The following is a 26,293-nucleotide window of genomic DNA, read 5'->3' as shown; positions in this document are numbered from 1 at the left end:
CATATATGAGGGCATTTTAATGGACCCATGAAGCAAAGCTTCTGCCAGGTTTTAAGTCTATAAAATCTTTGCACTTAGCTACACATATGCATTACTTTCTGTGCTGCATTGTTGCATGTAGCTGTCTTAGCTCTGTTTTCTACCATGGACATTTCACCCTGAGCAAGAAAATTTATCTCAAGTTTTCGGTTATTCAGTATTTTAGCACAGGGGTTCCCCCTTAATTTGGATTGTTTTGGTCATTTTTAGTTCAAATCATTTTTATTGATGACAGAAAAACCTCCAGAACAATAATACAGTGAATACACTGTAGGTGCAGTACTGAACATGTAGCATAAGAAGCCCTGAAAGGCTATCAAACACTATTTTGATTTTTCATTCTTCAGACTTTTAGTCCAATCTTTGATCTTTAGCATCTTAGATTAGTGCAACATTGTATATCTAGGATCTTTTAGGAAAACTATTAAGCGACTAAGTATTGTTCAGAATGCGGCAGATCGCCTTATCTTTGGCCTGAAAAAATCAGATCACGTAAGCCCTTATTAAAAAAAAAAATTACACTGGCCACCTGTGGAAGCCAGGATTCTCGTCAAGTTTGCCTGCCTTTGTTTCAAAACTATAACAGAATCAGCTCCAATCTCTTATACCATTTTGATTTTGCAGTCTTACACGTAGTGCTCATCTGTTTTCTTTTCCATATCTGAAGGGTTGTATTTACAAGAGATTCTTAGATAGAAAATTATCATTTCAAGTTGGTAAATGGAACAAGTGCCTAAATAAGTTTATCTCAAATGCATTTTCTTACCAAACCTTTAGAAAAATCAATTAAAACTTATCTTTTTGATAAATTTGTCTGATTCTATTCCCATGCTGATGAATTTCAGAATGCTTTTTGTAATATTTCCATGCTGATGTATTTCTAAATGCTTTTTGTAATATCGCTGTCTGTATGCAGTCTCTTCCTTTGTAAATCACTCTGAACTGTTTGTGGTACTGTGGTATATAATAATAAAATTATTATTATATAACTAGGAGACATGATTTAAAGCCTGTTGAGTAATAGTGTTTACTCTGAAGTGAGTGTTTATACAAGTGTGCAATAAGGTTTATTGTATTTTTTTTTTTTTTTACTTTATTTATTTATCAGTTTTACATTTTAACAAAATCAAACATTTTGTACAGAAAGATTGTCTGATTATACATATTTTTAAAAAGAAAAATAATTTTTCACAATAGATTCTCTATTCATTATTGTATCTTTTCTGAGCATTCTAGCCTGTCCAGTGCATAAGTCTCACATCCTAAGTACTGTTTGACCACTTTTTACTACCACTTATATTTAGAATAAATTCATTTTATTTTTATAATGTTTTATTGTATGTCAGTAGTGGTTCAAGGGCTGGAACTTAGATCCAGGGGAACATAAATAAATATAGAATAATTCAATGTGCTAAGTAAAATTCCATTACACATTTTATTTCCGTTCCTCATTGCACTGGTATGCCTTAGGGCAGTGATTCCCAACCCTGTCCTGGAGGAACACCAGGCCAATCGGGTTTTCAGGCTAGCCCTAATGAATATGCATGAGAGAGATTTGCATATGATGGAAGTGATAGGCATGCAAATTTGCTTCATGCATATTCATTAGGGCTAGCCTGAAAACCCAATTGGCCTGGTGTTCCTCCAGGACAGGATTGGGAACCACTGCCTTAGGGAACCAGATGCAGTGTGGGCAATGGGACACTGACCTAATCTATGCCTACATGTTTTCTGTGCATTTATGCCTTATATTGTAGGTAATTAAACCTTTCAATCATATCTCCCTTCTCCTACCTTTCCTCCAAAGTATACATACTGAGATCATTGTCTGTATATACCAGTGCTCTTACTATTCTATAGGTGTTAAGTGCTACAGTATTGGTTATTCTTGTTGATGAGTGATAGTGATTGCAATAACATTTCTTGACAGCTTAAAAAAAGTTATTAAATTTTGGAAATTGGAGGAAAAGACCTCAGAACACTCAAATTGCCCAACTACGATGCACAAAGACTGTGTATATAAGAGCACAAACAAATTTTGTTTTCAGCTTCAGCCCCCAAACTGGCCCAAACTCTGGGTTCAGACATGCTTAAATTTTGGCCAAAAATACCAGTGCATTTTCAGCTGAAACCAAATAGTCCCCCCTCCCCTTACCAACCACAATGTGACTACTATTTGCTCGCTGCCCTCCCACCACCTGAAGCCCTTCCCTGGGCCTACCTTTAGAAGTCCTGGTGATCTAGTGGCCTCTTTGGAGAAAGAGGGATCCCTAGTCACTCCTGCACATGCTGGCTCCACATTCAAAATAACTGCTGCCATTTCCCACAGTAGCCATTTTGAGACTGGAGCCAGCATGGGCAGGAACTACTGAGGATTGGTTTGGAAGGTAGAATTTGTGATCCTGTTCAAAAGTTTGCATACTCTTAGTTCTTAATATCGTACATTGCTCCCTTTTGCATCAATGACAGCTTGAAGTAAAGTTATCTATTCTTCTTGGCAAAAAAATCTCTGGATCCTGTAAATTCTTTGGTTGTCTAGCATGAACTGCATGTTTGAGTTCTCCCCAAAGTAGTGATATTGAGGTCAGGAGACTGTGATGGCCGCTCGAGAACTTTCACTTTTTTTCTGCTGCAGCCACTGAAGGGTCATCCTGGCTTTATGTTTCGAATCCTTGTCATATTGGAAAGTCTAAATGTGCCCCATGTACAGTATCCTGGCTGGTGAATACAAATTCTCCTCCAATATTTTCTGATAAAATGCATTCATTCTGCCATCTATTTTGACTAAATTCCCTGTGACACTGTGCTCCACCCCTCCCCCCAAAACAAAAACCCACCAGATATCACTTCATAGGCCTTGTTGATTCCTCTCCAAACAGCATTTATGGTTGTGACCATAAAATTAAATTTTGGTCTCATTACTCCAAATTATTTTGTTCTGGAAGTTTTGAGGCTTCTCTAGGTGCTATTTGAGGGATTGTAAGTGTAGGGTTACCATATTTGTGAAGTCAAAAAAGAGAACTCATGACCCCGCCCCATACCTACCCTGACCCAACCAGTCTCGCCCCTGTCCCTTCCCCACCTTTCACCAGTCTCACCCCCGCCCCGCCCCCAAATTTTCATCCATTTCCTTAATTCCCCTTCCCATCTTCTGTACCCTTTTGAGATATGACAGTGCTAGGTAATGTTAAGATAAAATATTTTAAGCATTTTGCACTCTGCCCTCTTCAGGAGAATATCTGAAACAAAATAAAGGAAAACAAGTCCCATTGTAGTGATAATAGTGTGGGTACATCCTCCAACTTCTTGCACATCCATGCATCTTGCCAAATAGAGAATGACACAGTGGCTATTACCTGCGGCTAGCCCACCAAATGGGGCATAAAAAAAAGTGGTTGCCATGGGTATGGGGCAGTGAATGGCCTTGTCTCTGCAGTTAAGTGAGGGAATCGCGCGGTCACCGATAGTGCAGTCCAGCAGCCCCCTCCTTCCTTCCTCCCAATTGCCGTTATCCGGCCATCTCCCTCCCTCCATTCCTTCCCTCACCTTCTCTGGTGATTCTCCGAGCCTTTAAACAAGTTGCGCAGCGGCTGCTTACTTCTCTGACGCAACCAGAAACAGGAAGTTGCGTCAGAGAAGATGTTTCGAGTAGCCGCACACGACTTTATGAAAGGCTCGGGCAACTTGGAGACAAAAAAAATAAAAATCATCAGCAAAGGTAAGGGGAAGGGAGACACCCAGACCGTGGCGATAGGGAGGGAGGGGACTGCTGGATTGTGCAAAGGGCGCTGAAGGAAAGTGGAGAGAGAGGGAGAGGGGAGAGAAGTATATTAAACCACCAGCATCAGTCACAACTCTCCTGTGCCTAATTGATAATGCTATGTTAATCAGACGCTGAAGGGAAATGGTTAGGAGAAAGTGGGGTCAGACGCTGCATGGAAAAGGGGAGGAGAGAGAGGGGAACATGCTAGAAAGAAGTGGAAAGAGAGGGGGAGGGGAGGGAGGAGCAAACACATGTTAGTGGGTAGGAGAGAGAGGGGAGAAGACGCTGCATGTTAGTGGGTAGGAGAGAGAGAGGAGAAGATGCTGAAGAAAAGTGGGGAAGGGAGAGAGAGGGGAGCACATACTGGATTTGGGAGACAGATACCAGATTTGAGGGGAGGAAAGGAGGAGAGAAATGCTAAAAACCACCTGGGGTGGGAAGGAAAGATGGAAGGGAAGAAGATAGAGGTGCCATACTATGGGGGAGCAGAGGGAAGAAGATGGGTGCCAGACCAATGATGTGGAGGGGGTTGGAAGGAGAGATGGAAGTGAGAGGCACAGTAACAGAGCAGATACCATATGGAAGAGGCAGAGAGAAGACAGACAGTGGATGGAAGGAAGAGAATGACTCAGGAGAGTCCTTGGACGTCGTGTACCTGGACTTCAGCAAAGCGTTTGACAGCGTCCCACACCGCAGGCTGCTGAACAAGATGAAATCGATGGGATTAGGAGAGACTCTAACTGCATGGGTTAAAGATTGGCTTAGTGGCAGACTTCAGAGGGTGGTGGTTAACGGTACCCTCTCTAAAATGTCGGAGGTGACTAGCGGAGTGCCACAGGGTTCAGTCCTGGGCCCACTCCTCTTCAACATATTCATTGGGGATCTGACTCAAGGGCTTCAAGGCAAGGTAACCTTATTCGCTGATGACACCAAACTATGCAATATAGTAAACGGCTATAATCTACAGGATGCTATGGAGCAAGACCTGCATACTTTAGAAAGTTGGTCCTATATCTGGCAGCTGGGCTTCAACGCCAAGAAATGTAAGGTCATGCATCTCGGTAACGGAAATCCTTGCAGAACTTACACCCTGAATGGAGAAACTTTAACCAGGACTACGGCAGAACGAGACTTAGGAGTAATCATCAGTGCTGACATGAAAGCAGCCACTCAAGTGGAGAAGGCTTCATCTAAAGCACGGCAGATGATAGGTTGTATCAAGAGAAGCTTCGTCAACAGGAAACCTGAAGTCATGATGCCATTGTACAGAGCCATGGTGAGACCTCATCTGGAATACTGTGTGCAATTCTGGAGGCCACATTACCGTAAGGATGTGCTCAGAATTGAATCGGTTCAGCGGATGGCCACCAGGATGGTCTCGGGGCTAAAGGGTCTCCCATACGAAGAAAGACTGAGCAAATTGCAGCTCTACACTCTCGAAGAGCGTAGGGAGAGGGGAGACATGATTGAGACATTTAAGTACATCATGGGACGGGTCGAGGTGGAAGATAATATCTTTCTTCTCAAGGGACCCTCAACCACAAGAGGACATCCGCTCAAACTCAGGGGAGGGAAGTTTCGTGGAGATGCCAGGAAGTACTTCTTCACGGAGAGAGTGATTGAGCATTGGAACAAGCTTCCAGTGCAGGTGGTCGAGGCACGCAGCATCCCAGACTTCAAGAACAAATGGGATACCTATGTGGGATCCCTACGAGGTCATGCCAAGGCATAGGGTCACTAGGACTTGAATGAGCGGGTCAGTAGAGTGACAGTATAATTACAATTATACTTTAGGGGGTCAGTAGACTTAAGAGGGTGGGTAAATAGTGTGGGCAGACTTGATGGGCTATAGCCCTTATCTGCCGTCATCTTTCTATGTTTCTATGTTTCTAAGATGAGGAAAGCAGAAACCAGACAACAAAGGTAGAAAAAAAATTCTGTTTCTTTTCTTTTGTTTTGCTTTAGGATAAAGTAGTATATTAATTCGGTAGTCACAACTTTGATTTATAAAATGACAATTGTACAGAATATTGTTTCTTTTTATACATTAATAAAATAAGTTCAGTATAAAACTATTTGAGGCTTCTGCGGATGGGATCAGATGTTTTGTGGGGATGGGGTGGAGATGGGAACCGAGCTCATGGGGATGGGGCAGGGATGGTGACTGAGTTTTCAGGGACAGAACGGGGCTGACTCGCAGGGACAGGGCAGAAACGGGGACAAATTTTTCCTCATGTCATTCTCTAATGCCAAATGCTGGTAGTGGTTTCAAATAGTGGTCCCTGAGAAGCTCTCTGGTTATGTAGCAAAACCATATATATCAGAGCTAGGTTACTGCTATCTGGTTTCTGGTAGGGTGTCATACCAACACATTCTCTGAAAAGGCCACAGGTAAATACTGGGCACTCATATGCAGGCAGCACCTCTCACTTTTCCTTGGAGTTTGAAAGCAGATGTCTGAACTACATATGAGTTACTCACAAACCTACCAGAAAAATATAGGTATGATTTACCTCAATTTTTATTTGGGATCACAAAATACAAAGCAACATGGAAAGGACACAGTGTAACTTTCAGCTTCTTATGCAGCAATCATTCCATGTCAAAAAGATACAAATGTATCTGTGGTTCCCATTTATCATTAAAAACCTCCCGTAATCCCCTCTGCCCACCCACCCCAGGTAATAATAACTTTATTCTTCTATACCGCCACAATCTTGCGACTTCTAGGCGGTTTACATTCAAGAGAGCTGGACATTCAGCGAGTTACAATATGTAGATAGTCAGAGGAGATACAGAGAACAGAAACTTTAAGAAAGCGAAAAATAAACTATACAGTTTGCTAAGAAATTTCCGAGAGGACCTGTTTGGAAAAAGGTCACGGATTACAAAGGGGACATATTAGATGAAAGGTCCCGAATTACAAAATACAGTTTGAAATAGGATTTCAGAGGGGGCATATTGGGAGAACGGAAAAAGAAAAAAGTGTTCGGTGAAGATTCTGTTTAGGTGATATATTTATCGAATAAGGCAGTTTTTATGAGTTTTTAATGGAAAAGATTAGCTCATGGTCTGCACTGTTGTGATACAGGTCTGATTTTCTATGCTATGCTAAAATGTCTTATATTCTGCAATCTCTACAGTAGATCCAATGCAGATTACAGCAAGAGATATCTAACATATTCCTGTACTGTTTGCCAGTACAATAGAGGATCAAATTCAAATTTGCTTGCATTATTTTTAAGGCACTGTCTGGCCAAAGTTCATCATTATTAATTGCAGGCTGTCTTCTACTTCATAATGTAGGCACCATGAGACTTCACAAGAGCAAAGTCTTACTATACCCATCATTAAAATCTGTCAAATATAAAAGACCTTTCAATGCCTGTGTGCTAAAATCTGGAATGATTAGGGGGCGTGGCTTGGACGCGAATGATGACGGTCGGGTGAAGGCGAAGCTCCGTACAAACAAGCTTATTTTACGAAATTTACTACAAAAAAATTTATTTCCCATGATCTTGATGGTGATATAAATTGAAATCTGCATCCTCAACAGAGACGGAGAGACGTTTGAAGACGAAAAAATCAAAGTGAAAGTGCCGTTTTTAAAGTCTGAGAAGTAAGGAGTAAAAAGCAGGAGACTGACGAAATTTGAAACTGCTGGTGAGCTACCTAACAACAAGCTTGAAAATTTCTTCTTTATAAATAATAAATGAGGAGGTTGTGCCTGTCGTGCTGTGGAGATAAGCTGTTTTAAAATAGCTCTCCTCTGCCGGAGATGAAGTAAAGTTAGCTATAAAACTTGACAACGGTTTTTTTTTTTAAATCTATTTCCTTGCTGCCAAATTCAAAAAAAATTGTGAATGACTAATATAATATAATGTCATCTCCTCTCCTCTTCTGATATAAAAGATTGTTTGTTTTTTCTTGGGCTGTGAGAAAGATGACAGTATAAAAGACCAACGGTTTTTAACCTAAAAAAAAATAATATCGAAGAATGAGAGGCGCTGGAAACTGATAAAAATATATACTTATACATATATTTCAAAAATACTGAAAGGATTACTGCTCTCCTTAGTAAGGGCTGCGATTGGGCTCATAAGAGGAAAGCAAGAAAAAAGGATTACTGAATTTTCAGCGCTGATGCAAAGTGTCAACAAAAAAAAAAAAGTGACTAACAGATTTAACAAAATAAATCTGTAAAAGATTAAACAGCAATATCTAAAAATTAAGGAAAGAAAGGTTGCTAATTTGAATATTATTGCCTTCATAAAAAGCTGAGACAAGGCTTGAAGGAAGAGAAACAGAGAGAAGAACTACTGACATTTTTTTTTACTCACAGCAATAGAACTTGAGACAAATAACTGACAGTTGCTCTAAGAATATTGAAATAAAAGTTTTGAGTCTGTTCTAATAAAAGATTGAGACAGATAATTAAGAAAGGAGAAAAGAAGGAAAAAAAAAAAAGGAAAAAGGCTGGAAAAAGAAAAATTTTAAAAAATATAGAAACAAATCCTGAAAGAAATCCACTCATCATAAATAGAATACTCAAAACAAAAAAGATAAGAGACAAAATATTGAAACTGATACCAAGAGACAGTGAAGATAAGCTGTAATAAAGAGAAGAAAAGAATAAAAGAAGATGACATCTAAAAAACAAAACAAAAATGATGCAGAAGCAAGTGGTTCCGGTATTGGTAGCAGCAATAAAAGATCAAAACCAGAGCCAAATAACACACCCTCAAAAGTTCCGTTGCCATCAGATGAAAGCCCCGACGTCATGGAAGAATTGAGACAAATTAAAGAAATAGTATTAGACAGCAATAAAAAACTAAAAAAAGCAATTGAAGATGCTGCAATTCTCACCAAAAGAGTTGATATAGTTGAAAATAAAATAAATGATCTAGAAAACAATACAGAACAACTAAATACAGACATGAGAAAATCTAAAATAATATGGAAAGAAGTTGAAGAAATTAAAAGAGACTTGGAAGACAGCCGAAATAGAGAAAGAAGGAATAATTTAAGGATCATCGGAATTCCGGAAGGGGTAGAAAAAAATGACCCTATAACATTCCTGGAACAATTTCTACCTAAAATACTACCTTTAAAATTCAAATCTGCATTAGAAATAGAAAGAGCGCACAGAATACCAACACAGAATAAAAACCTTCAATCAAGACCAAGAACTTTAATATTTAAACTTTTGAGACACCAACAAGCAGTAGAAATCTGCCAGCTAGCAAAGGAAAACAAAAACCTAAAATGTCAGGATGCAAGAATCCACATTGTTCCTGACTTTGCAAAAGAGACTGCACTACGAAGAAAACAATTCCTGGACATGAGACCCCAACTGCGAGCTCTAGGGGCTAGATATGGCCTTCTGTATCCAGCAGTAATGAAAATTACCATTGCTAACAAGACTCAAAATTTTTCAGATCCTACAAAACTTCAAGATTTCCTTGATCAATATGAACAGCCAATGTCCTCTTAAACAAGAACTTATTATCGAATAATATATTTGTGTTTATATTTATAATTATGTTTAAATTAATAAAACATAAAGATTAAATTGGAATACAAATGTAAAGTTCGATACAGAAACAGAAACAGATCTTTCAAATCCAACTGAAAGGAAATAGAAGAACATAGAACTGTGATTTAAACTACAGGAATATTCTAAACAACGAAATTGATTCTATGTCAAAAGGATCCAACATGCAATCTTGCCATGCTGATGAGAGATAAGATATGAACGAACATGAGACAAACGAAGGATTGGATCAAAGACAAAGAAATGAAATGGATATAGATTGAAAATTGACTGAAATAACAATAGACAAGAAAAACTTGAGACGCAAAATAAGACAGGAGGATTGTGAAAACTGAGAATAATTTCCTGATATTACCGGAATGTCATTTGTTTGTTAAACCCTTTTTACAAAACCAAGATACGATTTGTGACGACGACCAAGACAGTAACAGACACTCAGAGATGTTATTGCCACAGCTTGCTCTGAAAAGAAAAGAAAAGGAATGCTCTTCTGGACATAATAGTTTCCTACTCTTTGATTTGATATTCTAAAATGTAACTAATGACTATTTTGAAGGGAAAAAGTTAAAGGTAATCTCCTGAAGGTTGGACTGAGGAGAAATCTGTTCATCCTTTGTGACTGCCTTCAAACATATACCTAAGCCTTAAAAATATAAGTTATAATATTTCAATTACAACTATATATCATTTTGAATTAATTCATATATAACTGAATTAGTGGTATACATTGTTGTCATATGCAATAATTTCCTTAAAGAAAAGGGAAATAATATAAATTATACTTATTATTTAAAAATGAAAACATTTCTTGAAACCACTTAGAACTTACTGTTAGAAAACAATTATTTTATTATACAATACAAACCAAAACAAAAAAAAAAAAAAAAAAAAAAAATTATACATTGGGAATTTATAATGAAATAAAATAAATTAAAACATCTCTAAATGGAGAAATATAATTAAAAAAAAAAAAAAATAAAATAAAATAAAATAAAATAAATAATAATAGTAGTAAATAAATTTATATATTTTAATAGCTTGTAGGAGTTATATACACCTAACCTCAAAATGCGTATCCAAGTGGTCATACTAAAATGGGGAGGGAAGGGAGGGAAGGGAGGGAAGGGAATGGGAAAATATAATGGAAAATGGGAAAAAAAAGAAAAAGTGTACATTCTAAAATATTTTAAATACTGGGGGAAAAAATTAAGAAAAACAATTCATATAATTTTAAGGAAAATATATCAAAAATACATAAATGGATCTTAAAATAATATCCTTAAATGTTAATGGTCTAAATCATATGATAAAAAGGAAAAAAGCTCTACTATTTTTAAAAAGGCAAAATGCGGATTTATGCTTTATACAAGAGACCCACCTCTCAAATATTGAATCTAGTAAACTACAAGGAGGTTGGGTCAAACATTGTTTTTTCTCACCAGCTACAAGGAAAAAAGCAGGTGTTGCTATTCTGGTAAATAAAAAATGTACTGCTACATTCAAATTAAAGGCAACAGATATTAATGGAAGATGGATAATTGTGGAAATGAATCTGGGAAATACTACCATGACGTTGATTAATATATACGCCCCTAATTCGAACCAAAATGAATTTTTTAAAACTCTTCAACAACTGATATTGCCACTGGCTACTTCAAATCTAATAGTAGCTGGGGATTTTAATGCTGTTATGGATCCTCTATTGGACAAAAACCCAAGTAGATATATGAAATCAATGGGATTAGATAATTTAATACAAACTTGTGATTTAATAGATATTTGGCGAATACTTCATTTTAATGGACGGGAATTTTCATTCTGTTCTCATGTTCACAATTCCTTTTCAAGAATAGATTATATTTTTATATCAAAACACCTAGCACATCAAGTAACAAAAGCTGCCATTGATCCAATTATTTTATCTGATCATGGTGGGGTATGGATTGAAATTAAGATCACAGATCAAAATACAAATAGACCAATATGGAAGTTTGATAATACATTGCTTGCTGATCCAATATTTTGTGAAAATTTTCAAATAAAAATGAAAGATTTTTTTCAAGTAAATGATAAAGATGAGATCTCTAGAGAAATATTATGGGATGCATTTAAAGCATCAATAAGAGGACAAATCATTTCTTATTCGGCTTATCTTAACAAACAAAATAAAAAACAATACTCTAATTTAGAAAAAGAAATTAAAAATTTAGAATTAAAACTAATAAAAAAATGGGAATATTCTATACAACAAGAACTGTTAAAACTCAAATGTAAATACAATGAAATATCATCAAAAATGATAAGAAAAGATTTATTTGCACAGCAGGCACTGTATTATGGAAACTCAAATAAGTCGGGAAGAATACTGGCAAATTATCTAAAAGTGAAAAAAAAGAAAACAAAAATAATTGCTATAAAAGATGAAAATGGTGAAACACTTACACAAATTGATCCAATCTTAAAACAATTTCTAAAATTCTATAAATCTCTTTATTCTTCCGAGACTTATTTAAATAAAGAAAAGGAAGGTTTAGAATTCTTAAATTTATTAGAGGGTCCAAAAGTTCCTGAACATATAAAACGAAGTATGGAAGAACCAATATCACTAAAAGAATTAGAAACAGCTTTGAAATCCCTTAGAGTTGGATCCGCTCCAGGTGGTGATGGTTATACAGTTGAATTTTATAAAACATTTCAAAACTTTTTATTACCCTATTTATTAAATCTTATTCAATATCAACTTAATAAAGGTTGTACAAATGGCACTATGGCAGAATCATTAACAATAGTTTTGCCAAAGCCAAATAAAGATCCCACTTTGGTATCAAACTATAGACCAATCTCTTTAATAAATGTAGATGGAAAATTATTAGCAAAAATCCTTGCGTTAAGATTGGCTAAAGCTCTCCCACATATTATAAGTATGTCTCAAACAGGATTTGTTGCTCAAAGACATTCATCTCATAACACTAGACTAGCATTCCATATGTTATACTTAACAAAGAAAATGAACGAGCCCTCTTTTGCTGTATCTTTAGATGCAGAAAAGGCTTTTGATAGAATAGAATGGACATTTATGTATCAAGCAATGGAATGGTTTGGTATAGGTCCTGGATTCTCACAAATGATACAAACATTATATAGCTCCCCTTCTGCTAGATTATACATTAATAATATGTTTTCAGAAAAATTCAATCTACAAAGAGGAGTTAGACAAGGTTGTCCTTTGTCTCCTTTACTGTTTGATATAGTTTTAGAACCCTTAATATTAGCAATCCAACAAGTAAAGGAGATACAAGGTATACCTTATTCAGATAAAGAATATAAAATATCAGCTTATGCTGATGATTTATTATTATATTTGAGGAACCCAGAATCTACCATTCCACATTTACTTGAACTAATTGAAAAATTTGGAAAATTTTCAGGATATAAAATAAATTGGAACAAATCAGAAGTACTTCCATTAAATATACATTGTACAAAAGGTTTATTTAAATCATTCTCTTTTGTTTGGAAGGAGGATGCTATTAAATATCTTGGAATTTGGATTACAAAAAATATAGATGACACAATGAAAATTAATGAAAAAAATTTATTACAAAAAATAACAGAGATGTGTGAGCAATGGAACCCTTTACACTTATCTTGGTGGGGAAGAATACAAACTGTTAAAATGATGATATTACCTGTAGTCTGTTACCAAATGGGAATGATACCAATTTTCTTCCAAAATTCTTTTTATAAAAAATTAAATAAAATATTGACAAAGTTTATTTGGCTTGGGAAAAATCCCAGAGTTGCTTTAGTGTCACTACAAAGACCAATTGCGGAGGGAGGGGTAAACTTTCCCAACTTCTATAGGTATCATCAAGCCTATATTTTACGTCAAGGTATGTATTGGATCCTCCCAGAGCCCAATGTAAATATCCCAGAATGGTTTTGGCTAGAATGGAGACTTATGTTTCCATTACGTCTTAGTCATGTAGTTAGTATCAAAATGCCAAGGCTATACAAAGAACATAAAATATTCATGGATACATGGAAAACTTTAAGATATATAAGTAATCTAACTCCTATTCCAATTAGTAAATCAACAACTCAAACAATTTGGTTAAACCCCAAGATCAAAATAGGCGGTTTCAAAATAATCTGGAAAAACTGGATGACAGCAGGTATTCGTATTCTAGACGATATAATAAAAAATGGTAAAATGCTGGAGTTTTCACAATTGCAACATAAATTTGATCTTAATAAAACACAATATTTTAGATGGTTGCAATTGAAGCAATCCATTCAAGAAGGGTTCCCTGAATGGAAAAATCTTACTAATTATCACAGCTTGGAATTCTTGTGTTTCCAGATAAATTCAATAGGACATGAAGCTGCACAGTGGTATAAATTAATATCTGGATATATAAATAAAAAACCAAAAAATGGTCTTAGAGACATTTGGAGCATTGAGATAAAGCACCAAATTAGTGCATCTCAATGGCCACGACTTTGGTCTTGGAGGTTAAAATGTACGTTGTCAGCATCTATGAGACAAACTTGGTTTTTTCTTTTACATAGAGCTTTATGGACCCCTACACGTTTACATAGAATTGATAGCTCTAAATCTAATAGATGCTGGCACTGTCATATTGAAATTGGGACATTAGACCATCTTCTATTCTTTTGTCCATTCATCTTAACATTCTGGAAATCAATTTGGCCTCAAATTAATAGGATGTTAGAAAACCCAGTAGCCTTGACATATGATACTATATTATTTGGAACAACAATGAGAACAAAAAGTCAAATAACATCAAATAATAACAAATTATTATACATTTTAACTGGAATAGCAGTACAACAAATCACATTGAATTGGAAAAATCATGACAGATTAAATTACACTTTCTGGTGGAATTCTGTTTGTCATATATATAAAATGGAACTTACCATAGCAACACAAAAAGGATATATTAATAAATTTCAAAAGATATGGAGACCATTAACAGAATTTTATAATGAATGATTAACTTTTCCCAAGATAAAAATTGATTAGAGGGAAATGAGATGGGATTTTATTTCTGATTTACACACTATATCAATGTTGAATGAATTTACAATAAAGTTGTTTTGAAATATTATTGATTGAATGGGAGGGAGGGAGGGAGGGGGAATACTACATTCAAAAGAAATTATATAAATCTAGATTTACTGCATAATATTATAAAACTTGTATAAAATTAATTTTCTAAAAAAATGTTAAACTTGAAGATGATAAGTATGTATATCAAGTGTATATATTTAAGTATCTAATAAGTTTATATGAAACACTTGTTGTAACAAAAGAAAATGAATAAAGATTATAAAAAAAAAAAATAAAATCTGGAATGATCTTCCAATGGTAATTGGAACTATACCTACCTACTGCATATTTCGCAAATTACTGAAAACCTATCTCTTTGAACAATGGGCTTCACTCAATCCATGATGTTTAACAATATGATTTTATAGTTTTCAGTATTTTTGTTCTTAATCACCCTTCATAAAGTTTATAATCTTTTGTAAACTGCTTTGAATCCAGTAAGAGATATAGTGGTATAGAAGACACCATTAGCATTAGCATTTGTTTTTTTGTATTACATCCAACTAGCGTTAATGCTCATGTAATGATGACAGCTTTCCTCTCACTGTGAACAAATCGTAGCAAATGGAGGGCTACAGCTGCTGCAGCGTATATACCTGCTTCGGAAGGACTCCCAGAAAATCCAAAGAAACATAGTGCGCATCATTGGAAACTTGGCCTTACGCGAGCAGCTTCACCCAGCCATAGTGCGTGCAGGTAATGTGGAGTCCATGCTCCTCTTTCTGAGTTTTTTCCTAACATTTACAGATTACATTTTAAAACATGGTATAGGCAGCACTCAATTTTGGGTAGGCCTGGGCACAGGAAGCCTACTCCCCTCATTCTGCCCATTCTCTCTTCCCCCCTCCCCAGTGTACCTTTTCAACACCACTTCTTCACCAGCAGCAAACAGCGACCAATGTATGCTGCTCAGCGCCAGCATAGCCTTTCCTCTGAAGCAGCTTCCTATTTCTGCATAGACAGGGCTACATCAGAGGGAAGGCTGTGAGCTGGCACTGAGTACTATGGATTAGTTTCTGCTAGAGAATGACACAGAGAAAAAATTTGTCCCCTTCACCACGACCACCGTCCATGTCCCCGTGACTACTATCCCCGCAGCATCCATACAAGCCTCAGTACTGCAATATTTAGCTTACCGTATTTTTCGCTCCATAAGATGCACTTTTTTCCACCCAAAAGTGGGTGGAAATGTCCTTGCGTCTTATGCAGCAAAGGTACCCTTTTTTTTTTTTTTTAAACACCCCACCCCCACCTTGATGTAGCGTTTTAAATGCCCGTGTCCCATACAGCTCTCCCTAGCGTCGGTGAGTGCCCGAAGCCTCCTCTCACTCACCTGCGGTGTCCAGATCCAGCATCCCGCCCTCGCAGCAGACGGGGCCTTACCTCCAAGCTGCTTCCTGACCCAGCGAGTTCGTCTTCCACGCTGTGACTGCCGCTGACCTAATTACGGCAGCCTGCACAGCAAACTTAGCAGGTGCCATTGGCCTACGAAGTACGTTGCCCCTGCCGCATTCCCAGCCCTCCTCTAACATCAGGGGCGGGACCGCGGCAGAGGCAATGTGCTTTGGAGGCCAATGTCAGCCTGCTTAGTTCGCTGTGCAGGCTGCCGTAATTAGGTCTGCGGCGGTCACAGTGTGGAAGATGACCTCTCGCTGGGTCAGGAAGCAGCTTGGAGGTAAGGCCCCGCCAGTCGCACTTCTAGTGATCAGAGGGCAGTAAAAGAGATCACAGGAAAACAAAGCAGGAAGAGGGGAGTAAGAATGCCTCATTTAGAGATCACAGGGAAGAAGAGAGTAGGAGGAGAGCAAGATCGCATCCCTCTAGAGAGAGTAAGAGGAGAGTAAGAGTGCATCCCCCTAGATATGACAGTGAAAGAGAGAGCAGGAGCAGAGGCTTGAAGGATAGCAAACCGGCAGGACACCGGATCTGGACACTGGGGGGGAGGGGGGGAGAGGAGGCTTCCAAAGGATCTTGAGGAGGGGCAGGAAAACAGACTTGAAGACAAGGCAGATGCTGGAGTAGAGGGGGCAGAGAGAGGAAATACTCAAAATGTTAGTGGAAGGATGATAGAGAGAGGGAAAAACCTGAAACAAAAGGGAGGCAGAAGAGAGGGGGGCAGATGTTGGACTTGAGGGTGTATAGAGGGAAGAGAGAGAGAAAGACTGCAGAGAGGTGGAACAATTCTGAACCAGGGAGTGAGGAAAGAAGGAGAGAGAAAGAAGCAGAAAAAGACCTGGAAGAAAGGAGAACAAATGCTGGACATGGGGATGGGATGGGGGGGGTTGTAAGCAGAAGAAGGACACTTGAAACAAAGGGGAGGCAGATGAGAGGATCATGCATTTGATATACTGCCTTTCTGTGGTACAAACAAGGTGGTTTGCATATATACAGGTACTTTCTCTGTCCCTTGTGGACTCAGTCTAAGGTTTTTATTTAATACCCGGGCAATGAAAGGCTAAGTGACTTGCCCAGGGTCCCAAGGAGCTGCACTGAGAATAAAACCCAGTTCCCATTGTTCTCAGCCCACTTTTTAACCATTAGCCTATTCCTTCACAGCCATTTTATACGGTGTAAATATATTACAAACCTCTAGGGGCCATTGGCAAAATATTGTGATGAATAGTCATCAATTCTTCTCTTCTCCTTTTCTTTTCTTTTTTAGCACACTAAAGGGGGGAGGGAGTTGGGAATAATTTTACATAATATGTTATAATATCTATAATAATAAAATGTTAAGCGCGCATGCGCACTCACGCTGCGTGTTCCCTGATCTGTCGCGGCGGCACGAGTGCGCATGCGCTAGATGGTGCGGAGTGAGGGGCCGGACTTAGGGGAAGGAGAGCAGGCCCGGGATTCGGCCCCGGCCAGGCAACAGTAAGACCCCCCTTCTATGCTGCACCCAGGCCCCGGCGGTCCCCACCAGCAGAGGCAGAAAGACAGCGGTCGCTGGCTGTGCGGACGTGTTTTCGGCCAGGTAACAGCTGTGACTTCCCCTTCCCGCCACCGACCCTAGGTTACACCACTAACACGCCGCGACTCACCCCCCCCCCCCCACCCCCGACGACCCTACCTGGCACAACTGAAACCCCCGTTGATCCTCCCACCGCTACAAGGCTGACAAACCCGGCAGGAGCAGCAGCGTCCCAGGCACACTAAACACTGCTTCAGGTCTTCTACTGGCCTAATTTCCTCTGCCGCGTCCCTGATGACGTAATCAGGGACGCGGCAGAGGAAATTAGGCCAGTAGAAGACCTGAAGCAGTGTTTAGTGTGCCTGGGACGCTGCTGCAGCTGCCGGGTTTGTCAGCCGTGTAGCGGTGGGAGGGTCACCGGGGGTTTCTGTTGTGCCGGGTAAGGTCGGCGGGGGGGGGGGGGGGAAGAGTCGTGGCGTGTTAGTGGTGTGCCTAAGGTCGGGGGGAAGGGGGAGTCGCGGCATGTTAGTGGTGTTCCTAGGGTCGGCGCGGGGGGGGGGGGAGTTAAAAACATGCTGCTCAGGGGAATGGGAGGCAGGCAAGAAGGCATGGGGGGGTTCAGTGGAAGGGGAATGGGAGGCAGGCTGGTATCGGAGGAAGGGTGGGAGGTTCAATGGAAGGCAGACAGGCAGGATGGCATGGGGGGGGGGGTTCCATGAAAACATGCTGCTCAGAGGGATGGGAGGCAGGCAGGCTGGCATGGGGGGGTTTCAATGGAACGGGGATGGGAGGCAACGGAGGGGGTGGGGGGGTTTCAATGGAAGTCAGGCTGGCATCGGAGGGGGGGAGGAAGGAGGCACTGGGGGCACTAAGGACATAGAAAGGGGCACTGGGGGCACTATGGACATAGGAAGGGGCACTAAGGACATAGGAAGGAGGCACAGGGAGATTCACAGACAGAAAAAATGACAGCATGCAAGGAGAGAGAGACAAAGAAAAAAAATACCCAGACAGACAGACATCTACTCTAGCACCCGTTAATGTAACGAGCTTACAGACTAGTGATATATAATATGTGTATATTTCTATTGAAAATGTGATGAAGGATGGGTGGTAGGAGGGGAGTTTATTGCATCACTAGATTTTTATGTGGTAGATATTAATGTGCTATTGTGGAATAATTTGTATAATATATTCTTTTGTGCACTTGCTGTTCAATTTAAAAACGAATAAAGAATTATTAAATTAAAAAAAAAAAAAGAAATCTCTAGACGGTACAGAATTATTTCTTAAGAGTGGAGACTAGTCATAAAACAAGTTTTTACCTTTTATTCCAAACCAGCTTACAGTTACAAAAGAAAAGCAACCTATTAACAAGAGCCAAAGATTAAAAAAGAATGATGTTGGAGGACTCTAGCTCTGAGATATCACTCATTTGCTTATCAGGCCCTATTGAAAATGGCCTTGAAGCAAGCCTGCCAAGGAGCATCAGAGAATCTCTCATGTATATTGCAACAAGTCTGGTGGAGGGGAGGGGGATTCCCCTTTAGATGTTGCAGCTAACCAGAGGGTTGGCAGGTAGTATCCCCTGCAATGTTGCAGCTTACAAGACCAGCTGAGTAGGTTTCCTGACCATGATTACTACTACCCATTTTTGGGGGGCCCAGTGGAAATTGCACAATTTCTGCTTTGCAGTTTTGTCACCTCCAGTGAGGACAGTATAGTGGAGGAGCAGCCTAAGAACCAGGGGGCACAGAGCTTGATTCCCATTGCAATTCCTTATGAGTCTGGGAAAATCACATAACAATATGAATGTTGATTCTGATGCTTTAAATAACATTTGAATGACACGAGTTCAACAGTATTTTTCTAAGCTTATGATTTTGTGAAAAGAACTGAATAAATATTAAACAAATCAAATTTCATATCAATTTTGATAAACACATAAAAAAATTTTGATTGGAGGTAAGGAGGTTTTTATGCCAATGAGGTTGCTTCTTACGTTTAATGGATCTGCTTGCAAAAAAGTGAGTTGCAGCAGGTTGGACTCTGAGACTTTTCCTGCTCTTCCTAGAATCAATCATTGAAAGTAATCATCAAAACTGATAACCCTTTTCTAACACAGACACTATTGATATCATATTTCTTTGATATTACAAGGGGTTGTTGAGGTTGGTGACTTATTTATTACCCTTGGCTTGTTATTTTTTGGGTTCACCGAGTAAAATCACTTAATACCCCCCCCCTTTCATTGCCCCAGGTGCAAAATAAGTGCCTGTATGTAATATGTAAACTGCTTTGATTGTAACCAAGAAAGGTGGTATATCAAATCCTATTATCAACCATTATTGAAACAATGCAAGATCTAAGCTTTAGGTGGCTTGTCACTGTCCCAACACATGTGTGGGAAAACATCCTCAATATGGTATTCATATCGAAAACCCTATCTCAAAAATGGAAGATCAAAGAATTTATACCCCAGTTAGTTGGTCAGACCATTTCTTCATTCTCTGCAAATGTGCTCAAGTCAAGATAAAGAAGACAACTTTCCATCCATCCCCATCAAGGTCAGCAGAATCAAAGAGAACTCATCAGACTCTAAAATTACAAACATCATTCAATCTCTCACTGCTTCATTCAGCTGTTTAGATCTTCTGACCAGCATCACTACTTGGTTAAAATTCATCTCTGAGCTTGCAAACTCCTTACATGTAACTAAGTGGATTACATCAGTGACAAGCCAAGAAACAGTTGGTTTCATCCAGGCTTGTCTCTCCTAAAAAGCTAATTGAAACATCTGGAGCACAGGTGGAGGAAAATTCCAACGCAGGATCTGCATCTTAAATGCAGACAACATAGTAAACTTTATTATAGTGAAATCTCAAAGAGTAAAAGCAAAGTATATCAACAAGAAACTTGAAGTAGGGAACAACTCCCATCACCTATTCAAAATCGTCCACAATATGATCAATGTTCCAAGCAACAAGTTATCTGGTAGGAGCAAAGCTTTGACCGCTGAAGGCTTCTCAACCTATCTTTTTTTTTTTTTTTTCAACCTATCTTGATAACAAGTTGATCAATATGTTCAGTGTGCCCCCTAAAACAGCAGCAGACTTCAAACTCACAAAGCAGATATCCATTCTTGATAACAAGAATGACTTAAAACGAAAACAGAAATGGGAACAATTTTAATTAGTCACTTCCCTAAAGGTGGAAGAAATAATAAAATCCTCAGCTGTTAATCTTGAAAAAGTTCCATTTAAAATTCTTCGGTCCCATAGAAAAGAAATCATGCCCATCATCAGCCACATAAGAACATAAGCATTGCCTCTGCTGGGTCAGACCAGAGGTCCATCATGCCCAGCAGTCCGCTCATTCGGCGGTCCATCAGGTCCAAGACCTGTATAGTATTCCTCTATCTATACCCTTCTATCCCTTACATAATCAATCTGTGCTCACAGGGACAGTTCCTGATTGCACAAAGAAGACTGCTGTAACGCCTATCATCAAAAAAGGTAAAATCACTGAAGGAGGTTGTGCCAATTTCCATCCCATCTCTAAATCTGCCTTTATTGGGAAAGACTTTAGAAAAACTATCCCGGGGCAGCTCATGGAATACCTGGAAGATAATAAAATTTTCCACTCTCAGCAATTCAGATTCAGAAGTCACCATAATACAGAATCCCTTTTGCTAGATCTAACTGACTAAATCCTATACAAAGCTGAATTGGGCTTTGATGCTTTATGGATCCAACTAGAATTGACTGCAGCTTTTGATACTGTCTCACATATGAAACTCCTACAAAGACTTAAGGAGTTTGGTTTGTATTCCACTGTCTTACAATGGTTTTCCTCTTACTTCACTAAGTGTTCCTGTTCAGTTCACTGGAACAATAAAATGTCAGAAAACAGATGCACCAAATAGAGGTCTGCACGGGAAAGGGGAGCACGAGAATCCCGCGGGTCCCGCAGGAACCCCCCCCCATAACCCACGGAACTCCCACGGGGACCTCCCTCTGGCCCACGGGGACAACCCCCCTCTAGCCAACGGGACTCCCACGGGGATGGAAGGCTTTGGAAGCAGGGCTCATCCATATAATATAATGGACACGTCAACCTTAGTAAAAGAGGGGGTTTATAAGTTAATTACCTGAACAGAAAACAAAAAAAGGGTTCCACCAAAGAGATTCCACATGGAAAACAGCAGCATAAACACAAAAGAAACTGTGGAATTGATGATCCTGTCAGAAGTAATTGCTGCTTTTTATGGGGACGGGTGGGGATGGAGGTAATTCCTTGCGGGGATGGAAAGGATCCTTACGGGGACGGAGAGGATCCTGGTGGGGACGGAGAGGATCCTGGTGGGGACGGGTAGGATTTCTGTCCCTGTGCAACTCTCTAGCACCAAATTGGGAGTTCCACTGGGGTCCTTATCACCAACTCTTTTAAATTTCTATCTATTAATTCCATTCCTATCTATTAATTCCAAAGCCATTTAGTGTCCTGGAACATCAAATTCTACATCTTTGCAGACGATATACAACTGTTAATATTTGTAGGTAACAACCAAGAAGTAATTTATAACCTTAACATCTGGCTAGCAGACAACAATCTGATTGTAAACACAGATAAATCCACAGCTAAGGTGGGTATCGCGCAACCAATCCACCCTGCGTATATTTCCAGAACTCCCTGGCAAACCCATCCAACTTAAGTTCAAAATCATGATGTTGGGAGTATGCTGCAACTCTGAGCTAAGCTTCAGACCTCAAATAAGCCATGTAGTAAAAAAATGCTTCTACCACCTAAAACTAGTCAGCTAGATTACTGTAACACATCATTTTTAGGGTCAAGCATAGCAACTGCTCCCATCTACAGCTAATCCAAAACACTGTGGCCAGGCTTCTAACAGGCGCACGCAGTACTGACCACATTACACCAATACTATTTGAATTACACTTGCTGCCGATAACCAAACAAATTGAATTTAAGCTGCTTTGTCTAGTCTTCAAAGGCTGGCATGTTCATCTTCCAGAATATCTATATAAGAAACTGGCCAGATATCAACCTAATGGAGCTCTAAGATCATCTCAACATAACTGATTTGAAATCCTAGGCCTGAGAGATATGAAAGAAAGAGAACCTTTTCATATGCGAGTCTTAATCTATGGAACTCCATACTTAAAGGATTCATTGAAGAAATCCCCTACCTTTCCTTCCAGAAACAATTGAAATCAATTATGTTCCACCAACACTATGGAACCCTATGCGATTACTCCCCATAGGAGCGTTTAGCAATTATAACAATGACTCTTAATTCTTACTGACCTTTGTGTCTTTGATTCTCATATCTTCATTACCCCGCTCTCTTTCTCCTGTGCTTTCATTCTCTCTATCAACCTGCGATCTCATTCTCTCTAACTAAACTAAACCTTAAGCTTATATACCGCATCTTCTCTATAAAGATAGAGCTCGGCACGGTTTACAAGAAATTTAAAAATAAGGAAAGCATAATGAGCATTAGTGATTATATAGAGAGCAGCGAAATTTACATTTTTTAAATTAGCCAAGTTTTCAGATGTTTTCGAAATAATTGGAAAGAGCCCAAATTCTACAGCTGGACAGGAACATTATTCCAAAGCTCAGAAATTTTAAAGTAAAGAGATTTCCCTAATTTTCCAATATAGATAATGCCTTTTAACGAGGGGAAAGATAGTTTAAGGTTTTGGATAGATCTGGTAATATCAGGTCTCACAGAATTCCAAGATAGAGGAATTAAAGGGGGAAGAGTGCCATGCAAGATCTTAAATGTTAGGTAGGCACATTTAAAGTAAACCCTAGAAATTACTGGGAGCCAGTGAAGTTTTAACAAAAGCGGGGAAACATGATCAAATTTGCTATTTGCAAATATCAACTTAGCCGCAGTATTCTGGATCTGCTGAAGTTTGTTTGTTTGTTTCTCACCTGCCCTTATCCATATTAACATACATATTAACATACAAAACACCTGATCTCTCATAGTCTTTGAAAACTTTTCTTGGTTAGACTGAAATAGATCGAATTACAATAATCCAATCTCGAAAGAATGATTGATTGTACAAGGACAGCAAAATGTTGTTGTTGGAAACAGGATCTCACTTTCCTCAACATATGGAGACTAAAGAAACATTTTTTTTACCAGAGTTAAGATGGTCATTGAATGAAAGTGTTGAGTCCATAATGACATCCAAAATTTTGCTTGAGGGTTTAGAAGGCAATGAAATGAACAAAGGTAGCTGATCTACCCTCTGATGGTTTGTAAACATGTAACTCCTATCTCTAATGTATTTTAGTTTTTTTTTGTAACCTTCAATATATTCAAAATAGTCATGGCCATGATCCTCACGTGGTCTCTTAATGCCCCTTTTCTTCTCTCCTGCCTTCAGTTCTCCCTTTCCATCTCCTTCAGATTTCGAGCTGTCTCCTGCTTCCACTTTAAGGTCCTTCTGCAGCACTCTTTCTTGTCTCCAAGCTTTCCCACAGCACTGCCTCCTGAGCACTGCCTGCCGTGCTGTTTTCATCACCCATGTCGTCATCCTCCTCGCCCTCTTGGAAACCTTGGTCATCACCATTCTCATCCTCCGTTGCCTGATCGGTCGTTTCCTCACCAGTGCCCACGACCTTCTGGGCTCCTGCCTTTGGCCGGGACCCATTCTTTCCCCTGCAGGGCACCGCCTCCTCCCCCTAAATCCATTTGCTCTCCACCACCAGTAGCAGCCTCCTCCTCTTCACCTTCAGCAGTGTTCTCTTCCTCTTCAAAGACCCCCTCTGCAAAATCCACACCAATGCCTTCCATGGACTTCCCGGCCCCATTGCCAGGTCATACAGCCTGTTCCTCGTCGAGCACGACCTGTAGCCTTTCCATGAGAATGGCCTTCAGTCCTTGTCAGAGAGACGTTGTTTTTTGAGCTCCCTCTTCAGCTCTGACACTTTTAAGCTTAAGGGCGAACTCATTTTGATTTTTATGTATCTTCTCTTTGGGTCTGATACTCGATTGTCTCAAACCTTTCCTTGTTAGATCTTTTTTTGCAGCCCACAAGTATGATGGCATGAATGAGAACTGACGAGTTGCGTGCCCTCGTGATGAAAAAAAAATCCAGATGAAATAAAAGTAATGAGCATGGTGGAGGAATAAGAAACAAAAAAATTTAAATTAAAATTTACTGAACAGTTGCTGGCTCACAGATCCCTTCCTGCCTTCCTCAGCATGCGCTGTTTGCCTCGCTGTGAGGGTCTCCGAGCTTGCACCCGCCTGGAGTCGACGAACTGTGCCAATTCTTTTCAGCAAGCTTCAGACTTAAGAAGGGAGGGGAGTGTCTCAAGAGCACATACCCACCTCTCACTTCTTGTATCAGTATTGTAATCCACTTAATACTCATGTGCTAACGGTATATCAAACATAATAAATCCAATACAAGCTAAATCCCATCCCCTTCCTCTTATTTCCTGAAGCAGAATTTTAATTATTTTTTTTTCTTCTTTTCAACTGCTAGTACTTTATTTTCTTTTTATGGGATTGAGACTCGCTATATTCCGCTATATATTGGATTGGATTTTATGGGATCCAATATATATGGATTGGATTTTATGGGATTGAGACTCGCTATATTTGCTATATATTGAGACTTGCTATGTGTTATTTTCTGCTCCCCATCTATTGAGTACTATCTAATTCTTACCTTCCTCTCTCCTTCCTCACTCTAATCAATCGGGAGAGGGGAGATAAGATTTTAAAAAAAAGTTTAGATACCTCCATGGTGTAAATCCATAGGAGACATTTTCTTTCAATTGAAAGGGAACACTGGAATGAGTGGGCTAGGATGACAGTGAAAGGGGATAGATTCAGAAGTAACTTAAGAAAATACTTCTTCTTGTGTAAACGGCAGAAGACATCATTCATTTTCTTTTCTCCTCGCCTTTGCCTCTCAGGGCAGCACCCCCGCTCCTCAGTCTTAACTTCTGCAAGCAAGTTGAAAAGATGTATTTTCATCTGCTCTGCACTAGGAGTTTTTATTTTCTGGATTTAATTCAATATTTTTTTGAGGTTTCCTTGTTTTAAGAGGTTCCCAGTAGCCCCAGTTCTGCCTGGGAGATGGGACAGATGTTGGGGTCTGTAGCCAGGAGGGCCACATTTTTAAAAAGAACACCTGCCTGGCTGGCCTGCGTTAACACTTGGGAGCTAAGGACTAGGTCCCCTGGGAGCAATGCATGCCCCTGTGGAGTCAGGTGCTTGAGCTCAGGCTGATTTGACCCCATGACTGGTGGAGTCGGCAGCATCCCCTCCACCCTCCTGAAGAATCATGTGGGAGCATGAGGGATTGAGGGTTTCATGTTTATGGAAAATGAATAAAAGGCAACCCGAAGAGACAAACTGCTGGAGCTGCCCTTGCTTGGCTGAGGAAGAAATCTCTTCTCAATTTCCAGTTGCAGTGAGACCCTGATAAAGGCACAGCACTTGGGAGATCTGCGAGTACAGCTTATTACTGCCTATGGGAATATTGGGGTGGGTCTGAATTCAGCAAAACTAAGGTTTTTGGAGGGTGTCCCAAGGAACCCCCACCTCTAAAATCCTATTTTCAGTAATTTTGGACTTTTGGTTTTGCCTCTATGGGCTGCTCCCTTGGCGGCCATCTTGGATTTCTCAATTTTATTTCAAAAGCCTCCTGCTTCAAATAGCCTTGATTTTGGTTAAAAAAAATCAATTATTATGGACTCCTCAGGTGGTTTAGACTCCATATCATGCCAAATTTGCGCTAGATGGTCAGATGAGGAATGTCCTTTTATGCAATGGGGGGGGGAGCCATGGGCTTAGCCTCCTCTAGTTACTTCACAGGTTAGGAGGTGCTGAAA

General features: G+C 39.5%; 1 protein-coding gene across 2 annotated transcripts in view; it reads left to right on the top strand.

Annotated features, from left to right (window-relative positions):
• The window catches only part of SERAC1 (serine active site containing 1), a 139,444-nt gene that overhangs the window by 78,085 nt on the left and 35,066 nt on the right, over positions 1-26,293 (top strand). For both annotated transcript variants that reach the window (XM_033937027.1, XM_033937029.1), the window contains exon 11: positions 15,027-15,189. In XM_033937027.1, the coding sequence (XP_033792918.1) occupies positions 15,027-15,189 (163 nt within the window). The remainder of the gene's footprint in view (positions 1-15,026; positions 15,190-26,293) is intronic.

This window comes from Geotrypetes seraphini, chromosome 3 (assembly GCF_902459505.1).
Source record: "Geotrypetes seraphini chromosome 3, aGeoSer1.1, whole genome shotgun sequence".
Taxonomy (NCBI): domain Eukaryota; kingdom Metazoa; phylum Chordata; class Amphibia; order Gymnophiona; family Dermophiidae; genus Geotrypetes; species Geotrypetes seraphini.
Note: the sequence above shows the minus strand (reverse complement) of the source record. Positions and strands in the feature narration are given on the sequence as shown.